The sequence below is a fragment of the Oncorhynchus keta genome, chromosome 17 (genome assembly GCF_023373465.1).
Source record: "Oncorhynchus keta strain PuntledgeMale-10-30-2019 chromosome 17, Oket_V2, whole genome shotgun sequence".
Taxonomy (NCBI): Eukaryota; Metazoa; Chordata; class Actinopteri; order Salmoniformes; family Salmonidae; genus Oncorhynchus; species Oncorhynchus keta.
In genome coordinates this window covers 49,196,341-49,208,558 of record NC_068437.1, presented here as the reverse complement: position 1 = coordinate 49,208,558, position 12,218 = coordinate 49,196,341, and the positions used below count along the sequence as shown (strand labels likewise).

General features: G+C 43.1%; 1 protein-coding gene across 2 annotated transcripts in view; it reads right to left on the bottom strand.

The window, feature by feature from the left end:
* Window positions 1-1,829: 1,829 nt before the first annotated feature.
* Window positions 1,830-12,218, bottom strand: part of LOC118395980 (SH3 and multiple ankyrin repeat domains protein 2-like) — a 176,774-nt gene continuing 166,385 nt past the window's right edge. Inside the window, exons 14-17 of one of the 2 annotated variants that reach the window (XR_008066846.1) lie at window positions 10,821-12,218; window positions 5,568-6,092; window positions 2,309-5,393; window positions 1,830-1,987 (exon numbers count right to left, since the gene is read on the bottom strand). The exon at window positions 10,821-12,218 is cut by the window's right edge and continues 1,027 nt beyond it. Coding sequence is in view for 1 of the 2 variants with exons in the window: in XM_052466318.1 (XP_052322278.1) it covers window positions 5,564-6,092; window positions 10,821-12,218 (1,927 nt within the window). In the remaining variant the exon portion in view is untranslated. The other variant, XM_052466318.1, reaches the window with a different exon arrangement.

Sequence of the window (12,218 nt, the reverse complement as noted above, 5' to 3'; positions counted from 1 at the left end):
TCAGCTTCACTATATATGTCTAGTCAGCTTCACTATATATGTCTCGTCAGCTTCACTATATATGTCTCGTCAGCTTCACTATATATGTCTCGTCAGCTTCACTATATATGTCCAGTCAGCTTCACTATATATGTCCAGTCAGCTTCACTATATATGTCTCGTCACCGTCACTATATATGTCTAGTCAGCTTCACTATATATGTCTAGTCAGCTTCACTATATATGTCTAGTCAGCTTCACTATATATGTCTAGTCAGCTTCACTATATATGTCTAGTCAGCTTCACTATATATGTCTAGTCAGCTTCACTATACATGTCTAGTCAGCTTCACTATATATGTCTAGTCAGCTTCACTATATATGTCTAGTCAGTTTCACTTTATATGTCTAGTCAGTTTCACTTTATATGTCTAGTCAGCTTCACTATATATGTCTAGTCAGTTTCACTTTATATGTCTAGTCAGCTTCACTATATATGTCTAGTCAGTTTCACTTTATATGTCTAGTCAGCTTCACTATATATGTCTAGTCAGTTTCACTATATATGTCTAGTCAGCTTCACTATATATGTCTAGTCAGCTTCACTATATATGTCTAGTCAGCTTCACTATATATGTCTAGTCAGCTTCACTATATATGTCTAGTCAGTTTCACTTTATATGTCTCGTCAGTTTCACTTTATATGTCTAGTCAGCTTCACTATATATGTCTAGTCAGCTTCACTATATATGTCTAGTCAGCTTCACTATATATGTCTAGTCAGCTTCACTATATATGTCTAGTCAGTTTCACTTTATATGTCTAGTCAGCTTCACTATATATGTCTAGTCAGTTTCACTTTATATGTCTAGTCAGCTTCACTATATATGTCTAGTCAGCTTCACTATATATGTCTAGTCAGTTTCACTTTATATGTCTTGTCAGCTTCACTATATTTGTCCAGTCAGCTTCACTATATATGTCTAGTCAGCTTCACTATATATGTCTAGTCAGTTTCACTATATATGTCTAGTCAGCTTCACTATATATGTCTAGTCAGCTTCACTATATATGTCTAGTCAGCTTCACTATATATGTCTAGTCAGCTTCACTATATATGTCTAGTCAGCTTCACTATATATGTCTAGTCAGTTTCACTTTATATGTCTAGTCAGCTTCACTATATATGTCTAGTCAGCTTCACTATATATGTCTAGTCAGTTTCACTTTATATGTCTTGTCAGCTTCACTATATATGTCTAGTCAGCTTCACTATATATGTCTAGTCAGCTTCACTATATATGTCTAGTCAGCTTCACTATATATGTCTAGTCAGCTTCACTATATATGTCTAGTCAGTTTCACTATACATGTGAAGTCAGTTTCACTATATATGTCTAGTCAGCTTCACTATATATGTCTAGTCAGCTTCACCAGAATAGGTCTAGTTAGCTTCACTATGTATGTCTAGTCAGCTTCACTATATATGTCTATTCAGCTTCACTATGTATGTCTAGTCAGCTTCACTATATATGTCTATTCAGCTTCACTATATATGTCTAGTCAGCTTCACTATATATGTCTAGTCAGCTTCACTATATATGTCTAGTCAGCTTCACTATATATGTCTATTCAGCTTCACTATATATGTCTAGTCAGCTTCACTATCTATGTCTAGTCAGCTTCACTATATATGTCTATTCAGCTTCACTATATATGTCTAGTCAGCTTCACTATATATGTCTATTCAGCTTCACTATATATGTCTAGTCAGTTTCACTATACATGTGAAGTCAGTTTCACTATATATGTCTAGTCAGCTTCACTATATATGTCTAGTCAGCTTCACCAGAATAGGTCTAGTTAGCTTCACTACTATGTCTAGTCAGCTTCACTATATATGTCCAGTCAGCTTCACTATATATGTCTAGTCAGTTTCACTATATATGTCTAGTCAGCTTCACTATATATGTCCAGTTAGCTTCACTACTATGTCTAGTCAGCTTCACTATATATGTCTAGTCAGCTTCACCAGAATAGGTCTAGTTAGCTTCACTACTATGTCTAGTCAGCTTCACTATATATGTCTAATATATGTCTAGTCAGCTTCACTATATATGTCCAGTCAGCTTCACTATATATGTCTAGTCAGTTTCACTATATATGTCTAGTCAGCTTCACTATATATGTCCAGTTAGCTTCACTATGTCTATGTCTAGTCAGCTTCACTATGTCTTGCTTCTAGTCAGTCTTCACTATATATGTCTAGTCAGCTTCACTATATGTCTAGTCAGTTTCACAGTCTAGTCAGTTTCACTATATATGTCACTTACTATGTCCAGTCAGCTTCACTACTATGTCTAGTCAGCTTCACTATATATGTCTAGTCAGTTTCACTATATATGTCTAGTCAGCTTCACTACTATGTCTAGTCAGCTTCACTATATATGTCTAGTCAGTTTCACTATATATGTCTATTCAGCTTCACTATATATGTCTAGTCAGTTTCACTATATATGTCTATTCAGCTTCACTATATATGTCTTGTCAGCTTCACTATAATAGGTCTGTGCATGGCCTCAGTGCAATGTGCATCTATCAACTCTACATCAGCAGTCCCATTCAGTGGTGTGTTTTTCTCTTGGTCAAGTAACATTTCCTTTAGCAAATAGTGAAGACAGGTACAGCCCGAGTATCTTCATAGTATACATACATGATGCACAAACTATGCAAATATCAATTTATATCAGCTTTTAATAATTAATCATTTAATAATTACAGAGGCTTAGTCAAAACATGTGACTATCAATTGCTAAAAGATTTCAAATATGCTCTATAGGAATATGGATTATAACACAATTATTTATAGCAATTTTAAAAATAGAGACTTGAAATCCTGTTACATGTATAATTATTCAACTGGAAAATAAAAATAACATCTACTTGAAACAGAATGTATATTATATTGCTTCTTAACCATATTTCGCTGCTTTTCGGAAAACCTAACCACACCTCAGGGTTGATATGGCGACAACACAGATAGGAATATACCCTCGTGATAAAAATCTCTACATCATCAAAAATACTGTGTTCCTTCCTGTTCCTGTGGTTCTTAACATAAGATCTCATCTCAAAGTGTCCCCTCAAGTCGAAAGATGGTCGGCGTCATTACCATAGAAATATAATTCATTCTATATCTACGGTTTCTGTGGACTATTTCTACAGACTAGAACTGTAATGCTGTGATGTCATGCATATCAGTCATCAGACATATCAAGGTCAGTTTTCCCCCTATCAAACCAATAGATCCCACGCACATGTAGATCCCAAATAACCTTCCATAAATACTGTCATTGGGATTTTAGCTAGCACCCACATTCTTTTACTCGAGAAATTCAAATATAAAGAAGTTTAAACTGTTAAGATCCGGAATATAAACCCAACGCAAACTGAGTGGAAAATACAACTTCAGCCCGTTTCAGACAAACTCAGTGGAAAGTGTAATAAACTACATTTTAAACTCATCCATATTATGATGGGTGAATATCTGCCTTTTTGGACTTACTCGTGATAGTATGAAGAGATCCTGTCTCGAAAACATGGAGGGAAATTATGCTCAACTCAACTAAATGTAAAGTTTTGATTTACATTTGGTTGAGTTGTCAACTAACATGAATTCAACGTGAAATCAACCAAAAATGTAATGTCATTTAGGTAAAAAATACTAAATTCCTTTACGTTGATTACTTTTTTTCAATTCAAATCACTTTTCTATGTTGATTCAACGTCATCACATTTAATTTTGGGGTTGAAATGACGTGGAAACAACATTGATTCAACCAGTTTTTGGCCAGTGGGTTTTGAGCTTTGTGGATGCATACAAATGTCTTTCTCATCAACAAAACATATCAAAACACCATCATAGATTAAATACGTCTCTAATACTTAAATTATCATACACAAAAAGTAAACATTCCTACCAAATTGATTCCTAGTGGTATCTGCATCTCTTTGCTTGCCAAACAAGTGTAACTCTGCTCCTTCTGATACCAGGTCTAGTGTTTGTTCACCTACTTTTTCCCATATAAGTGCATTCACTTCTTTGATATCTGTCTTCAAAAACATCCTTACTCTGCAGTGTTGGGGTAAATTCCTTTTCAATTCAGGAAGTAAACTTTAATTCCATTTCCAATTTTACACAACGCTTCTCGTTGCAAAAATTGTAGAATTAGAAATGTAGTTTACTTCCAGAGTCCTCAAAATGACGTTGAGTGAGCAGCACCACAGATTTTGCGATGAGCAAGATGCAAGACTCCGCTCTCACACAGTATCTGTGCATGTGCTCTGGTTCGATTCATTCACTTACAATGTAGTAGCCACAGGACCAAAACAGCAGAGAAGCTGAGTGTCGCAATCAAACTCTCTAAGTTGTCGCATAAAATTGACCCACTATGTTGTTTACTTTGTGCATCTACGTCATATCGCTGACCCTACCTTTAATTGAAATGGAATTGACCCCAACCCTGTAACTCTGGGTCATTCATTCCTGATAGTGTCTTTAATCCTAAAGTCTTAAGCATCAGTTCAGGGTATACAGTAATAACCTAATGTGATAATGTATGTATTATTCCTCTCAGAGGACATAGAAGACTGTGAAAGAAAGCATGATGGTTGATGATAACGATTAGAAAGCCCTGACTGCCAGTGCCAACACTCTGCCATGTCATGTTCAGAAGACTACAGTAAGGGGAGCTGTTGGCACACAGTTCAGCTTCTTGTGGAAGACAGTATAATGATTTATGAACAATTTAATTTACATTTTCAATACTGTGTTTAAAACCCTCAAGTAAACATGACCAGTAGTAAAACAGCTATTGAAATAAGGTTGAAGGGCAACAACTTTGCTACTGTACCAATTTAGAAATTATTTTAATCTTTGATTTCCTTTCTGGGTATAAATGTCTGTGTCTGAGAATACACTGTATGGTCTCTCAAATCAACCTACAACCCAGTGAAAAGGGAGAGAGAGAAAGCTTAATTTCACAGGCAGAAGTGCACATACATACTGTAAATGCTTTCCCCTTTTTCCTAAAAAGATATTCACCGCATAATTTCTAAATGAGAAACAGTAGAAAATGAAACCCCTACGAAGCTGGTTCTGGTTATGCATTTAAATTAGGTTGATTTCAGAAGTCCGTAAATCCCATAGCGATTAAGCTGCTGTTGTGTTTGATAGTGTAGTATATTCCATATCACAGCCACATCCCGTGTATCTACTTCCTTCCTTCCTACTGACAGAGCAGCTCTGCCTCACCTGGGACCACTCTATCCCACTCTGGGGGACCTTCTTGCTTATTCAGGAAACTGCAGTGCTGTTTCAAGTTGCAATTTCTTCAGGATACATGAGGATATTCCTAAATTTCAACAAAACAAGCATCATCATAACAATTATACAGTAAGTATAGTTTAAATAAGTCAACATAAATAAAAATGATTGTTATGGACATAATTGATAATTAACTTAGAAGCCTGTTGTGAAGTTGTAGTGTTGGAGATTCAGAGACCTCATCACCCTCCTCACTTCTCACCTGTCCATCAGAAGTTTCAAAGCTCTCTCTATGTTCATCCGATGTCCGACCCTGGTCACCCCTAGGTCTATGAGGTCGTCCTTCTGCAGGCTAGGCAGGTGGCTGCCCTCGATGTCGTTGTCCATAAAGGTGTCTCTGTGCTCAGCCAGGTTTAGGCTCTCCAGCCAGTCGGCCACGTCGTGTTTGCTCCACATCAGAACCGGCTTGGTGGCAAAAGGCTTGTTGGAGACGGCCTGGATGAGGGTGAGGGGGGAGGGCGAGCGGCTGCTCCCCGTTCCCAGGCTGAGAGGGGGGGTGGGCAGACCGAACACGTCTGAAAGGGTGGGAGAGGTGGCAGGGAGAGAGGAGGCACAACCGAGGCCTGAGTCCGGGGGAGAGAGGATGGGGCTGGGGGCTCTGTGGTGGGAGGGGCTCTCGGTCTGTCGGTTTGGAGATGGGGCAGACATGTTCGGAGGCAGCTGGGCAGCAAAAGAGACTGCGGTATTCCGCTGTGTACCTGAGGAGAGGGACCCACTGTCCGGACCCCTACAGAAAGTACAGAACACATTAAGTTACACTGATCTGACAAACCTACCGGAGGATTAATACACTGACCTGACAGACCTACTGGAGGATTAATACACTGACCTGACAGACCTACTGGAGGATTAATACACTGACCTGACAGACCTACTGGAGGATTAATACACTGACCTGACAGACCTACTGGAGGATTAATACACTGACCTGACAGACCTACTGGAGGATTAATACACTGACCTGACAGACCTACTGGAGGATTAATACACTGACCTGACAGACCTACTGGAGGATTAATACACTGACCTGACAGACCTACTGGAGGATTAATACACTGACCTGACAGACCTACCGGAGGATTAATACACTGACCTGACAGACCTACACTGACCTGACAGACCTACCGGAGGATTAATACACTGACCTGACAGACCTACTGGAGGATTAATACACTGATCTGACAAACCTACCGGAGGATTAATACACTGACCTGACAGACCTACCGGAGGATTGATACACTGACCTGACAGACCTACTGGAGGATTAATACACTGACCTGACAGACCTACTGGAGGATTAATACACTGACCTGACAGACCTACTGGAGGATTAATACACTGACCTGACAGACCTACTGGAGGATTGATACACTGACCTGACAGACCTACTGGAAGATTTATACACTGACCTGACAGACCTACTGGAGGATTAATACACTGACCTGACAGACCTACTGGAGGATTTATACACTGACCTGACAGACCTACTGGAGGATTAATACACTGACCTGACAGACCTACTGGAGGATTAATACACTGACCTGACAGACCTACTGGAGGATTAATACACTGACCTGACAGACCTACTGGAGGATTAATACACTGACCTGACAGACCTACTGGAGGATTAATACACTGACCTGACAAACCTACCGGAGGATTAATACACTGACCTGACAGACCTACTGGAGGATTAATACACTGACCTGACAGACCTACTGGAGGATTAATACACTGACCTGACAGACCTACTGGAGGATTAATACACTGACCTGACAGACCTACTGGAGGATTAATACACTGACCTGACAGACCTACTGGAGGATTAATACACTGACCTGACAGACCTACTGGAGGATTAATACACTGACCTGACAGACCTACTGGAGGGTGATACACTGACCTGACAGACCTACTGGAGGATTAATACACTGACCTGACAGACCTACTGGAGGATTAATACACTGACCTGACAGGAGGATTAATACACTGACCTGACAGACCTACTGGAGGGTGATACACTGACCTGACAGACCTACTGGAGGATTAATACACTGACCTGACAGACCTACTGGAGGATTAATACACTGACCTGACAGACCTACTGGAGGATTAATACACTGACCTGACAGACTTACTAGAGGGTGATACACTGACCTGACAGACCTACTGGAGAATTAATACACTGACCTGACAGACCTACTGGAGGGTGATACACTGACCTGACAGACCTACTGGAGGATTAATACACTGACCTGACAGACCTACGGAGGATTAATACACTGACAGACCCTGATTAATACACAGACAGACCTACTGGAGGATTAATACACTGACCTGACAGACCTACTGGAGGATTAATACACTGACCTGACAGACCTACTGGAGGATTAATACACTGACCTGACAGACCTACTGGAGGATTAATACACTGACCTGACAGACCTACCGGAGGATTAATGACAGACCTACCGGAGGATTAATACACTGACCTGACAGACCTACTGGAGGATTAATACACTGACCTGACAGACCTACCGGAGGATTAATACACTGACCTGACAGACCTACCGGAGGATTAATACACTGACCTGACAGACCTACTGGAGGATTAATACACTGACCTGACAGACCTACTGGAGGATTAATACACTGACCTGACAGACCTACTGGAGGATTAATACACTGACCTGACAGACCTACTGGAGGATTAATACACTGACCTGACAGACCTACTGGAGGATTAATACACTGACCTGACAGACCTACTGGAGGATTAATACACTGACCTGACAGACCTACTGGAGGATTAATTCACTGACCTGACAGACCTACTGGAGGATTAATACACTGACCTGACAGACTTACTAGAGGGTGATACACTGACCTGACAGACCTACTGGAGAATTAATACACTGACCTGACAGACCTACTGGAGTGTGATACACTGACCTGACAGACCTACTGGAGGATTAATACACTGACCTGACAGACCTACTGGAGGATTAATACACTGACCTGACAGACCTACTGGAGAATTAATACACTGACCTGACAGACCTACTGGAGGGTGATACACTGACCTGACAGACCTACTGGAGGATTAATACACTGACCTGACAGACCTACTGGAGGATTAATACACTGACCTGACAGACCTACTGGAGAATTAATACACTGACCTGACAGACCTACTGGAGGGTGATACACTGACCTGACAGACCTACTGGAGGATTAATACACTGACCTGACAGACCTACTGGAGGGTGATACACCGACCTGACAGACCTACTGGAGGATTAATACACTGACCTGACAGACCTACTGGAGGGTGATACACTAACCTGACAAACCTACTGGAGGATTAATACACTGACCTGACAGACCTACTGGAGGATTAATACACTGACCTGACAGACCTACTGGAGGATTAATACACTGACCTGACAGACCTACTGGAGGATTAATACACTGACCTGACAGACCTACTGGAGGATTAATACACTGACCTGACAGACCTACTGGAGGATTAATACACTGACCTGACAGACCTACTGGAGGATTAATACACTGACCTGACAGACCTACTGGAGGATTAATACACTGACCTGACAGACCTACTGGAGGATTAATACACTGACCTGACAGACCTACTGGAGGATTAATACACTGACCTGACAGACCTACTGGAGGATTAATACACTGACCTGACAGACCTACTGGAGGATTAATACACTGACCTGACAGACCTACAGGAGGATTAATACACTGACCTAACAGACCTACTGGAGGGTGATACACTGACCTGACAGACCTACTGGAAGATTTATACACTGACCTGACAGACCTACTGGAGGATTAATACACTGACCTGACAGACCTACTGGAGGATTAATACACTGACCTGACAGACCTACTGGAGGATTAATACACTGACCTGACAGACCTACTGGAGGATTAATACACTGACCTAACAGACCTACTGGATGGAGGGTGATACACTGACCTGACAGACCTACTGGAGGATTAATACACTGACCTAACAGACCTACTGGATGGAGGGTGATACACTGACCTGACAGACCTACTGGAGGATTAATACACTGACCTGACAGTCTTTCCCTAAACACCACCAACTCCTTCAAAACTGCAGACTGGAAGGAGGATTCCGTGTGTGTGCGAGTAGCCGTGTGTGTTTGTTTATGCGTGTGTGTGTGTCCGTGCGTGTGTGTGTGTCCGTGCGTGTGTGTGTGTGTCCGTGCGTGTGTGTGTGTCCATGCATGTGTGTGCGTGTGTGTGTCAGATGAGAGTGAAGAATAAGAACAAGTATAAAAAGGATCTATTCTTTCCATTGGAAGTTGGAAGTGGGGAATTAATTCTAAATACAAAGAAACTAACAGTGTTTTCCTTCCCATAGAAAGGGACATCCATTTCTTTTATAGTGTCAGAAGATCTCCATTCATTTATTTATGTATCAGGTTGAATCAGGTTAACCTAATATCTCATTCTGATCAGGTTTGTTCTGTGCTCTGCAGTATATTCAGCATGAACCACACTGGTAGCAGAGCGTTGGTGGTACAGCCATGACTTTTAGAGTTAGCCTCATCTGGTCGGCTCTGTAAATAACCACAGCTTTCCATAATAAATGAGTTTGTTGCTATCCCAGAGGAATGCTGTAGGGTGGAACGCACAGTGTCTGTAAGAAATGCCATGCCGGCTTACGTAGCCTGCTGTACAAACAAGATATATGCCAGTTACACAAATAGACATACCGTACGCGCAGCGATAAACAAACGTACAGACAGTGACCTGCATACACAGAAGTGTTTTAAATACACACAAATATGCATTCATACCTGCAAAAAACAATTACACAATAACAGCCTACAATCATACATCCCACACATACACCACTCCATAGCCTACATCTGTTGGAGCCTCAATGTATACACACACATTCATATCTAGTCTACGATGACAATCTACTTCTAGTGATTTGCAGTGACTGGTAGAGGAATGAAGAGGAGGGTTAACTGACGAGAAAGGCCCATTGATATTTGACCAACTCTGGATTTGTTGAAATGACAGACGATTGAGAGACAGGTTACACACACACCATCCACCCCTGTTAAAACAAACTGTGGAGGCATCTCAAATGGCACACTATTCCCTATTCCCCTATGGGCCCTGGTGCACTAAGTAGGGAATAGGGTGCCATTTGGCACGCAATCTCTGTGCTATTTTGAACCGTGCTGCTAGCAACACACAGTGACACACCGCTCACCCCTTCCTTCGGAGGAAAGCGCTGTGGCGGTTTGGTCTCTATGATTATCAGACTGGCATGACGTTGTTGCTCATCTACTCCTCAAGGCTGCTGCTCTCATTATTAGGTTGCTAGGCAACTCATTCTGCTCTCTGGCAGAACACACACACACACACACATGGAGTAGCCTACCTTGATCCAAAAACAGTCCTACATCCTGAGGAAGAAGAGTCTATCCCCTCTCCTGGCTTTGGTGTCCTGTCCTTGTTCTGCATGTCCTGGGGGTTAGAGCCTGGAGGGTCTCCCCATAACTTGGAGGTTCTTTGAGTTGGTGTTCTGGGGGGCTCTGTGGAGACGCTGGCCCCGGGGGGAGGCGGTGGGACGGAGGAAGGTGCGGCAAAAGTTCTTATGTTCTCCTCTCTATCCATCAAGGCAGGGTCCTTGTAAAGTGCGTTGCTCTTGTTTGCGGCAAGTTGCCTGGTTCTTGACTTTGAAGTCCGGTCCACCAGAAAGGCCTGTCTGTCTGCATAGACTGTACATGTGTTGTCCAGCACCTCGCCACCCTCGGACGACAGCGTGGAGATACTGGATACGGTGGACATAGTGCTTGTAGTCTCCAGCTGGGGGTCTCCAATACTGCGGTTGTCCTGCTCCACATCAATGCCAGAGTCACTGATACGATCGTAGCTCTCCAAGAAGGCGTGGGGGAAGCAAGGGGGCGTACAGTTGGTGAGCACCGCAGGTCGTTTGATCATAGTCTGGTCAGGTTGGCCTGGGGTGTTACCGTGATAGGGATAGAAGGGGGCTAGAGACGATGGTGCCCTGCCAGCGTTTCGTTGCTGTTTCAGGAGCTCAGCGATCGCCCCCTTTTGGTCCTCTGGGATGTCGAAGCTGTTGGCGAACTCGAGAGGCGGTGGCAGTGGGTCAGCAAAGAACTCATCGTCGATGTCCACGGAGGGAACGCAGGGTGGAGGGGGGATACCGAAGGGTAGTTTGACCGGCTCGTCCACTGAGGTGACGGTGATCATGGTCTTACTACCTCTGGGTCCAGGGCCCATAGAGTGAGGGTTATGGGGGTTAGGGGAGGCCATTTTGAGGATGTTAGGTTGGTTGGGGTCCCGGAGCTCACTGGGGGTGCTGTCTGGACTGACCGCCGCCTCCCTCTCCCCCTCAGACAGGTTGTTCTCGTCAGTGGTGTGGACCATCAGCAACCCAGGTGACTTCTGCTGAGACGTGTCACCAATGTCTATCAACATGTTCTTCTTCTCCTCTTCTCTCTGAGGACGGGATAGACTATTGTCCTTGTCTTTGGCCAACGGGTGGTCGTATTTGGACTCTGTCTCGTACTTTGCCTCTGTCATCTGCCTACGAAGCCCCGCCCTGCCCGGTCGACCCATGGTGGCGGTCGAGGAGAAATTTGCGCCCATGCCGGTCCTCAGCTTGGTGTCGATGAACAGAGGCTTGTTCAGGTCAGGTTTAGGTGGTTCGGTCTTCAGCGGGAGTGGCTGGGACTGCTCTCTCATGGCCCGGTCCCGTGCAGCCAGAGCCAGGGCCAGAGGGGAGTTGGGGTCCAAAGGCTTCCCTGTGACT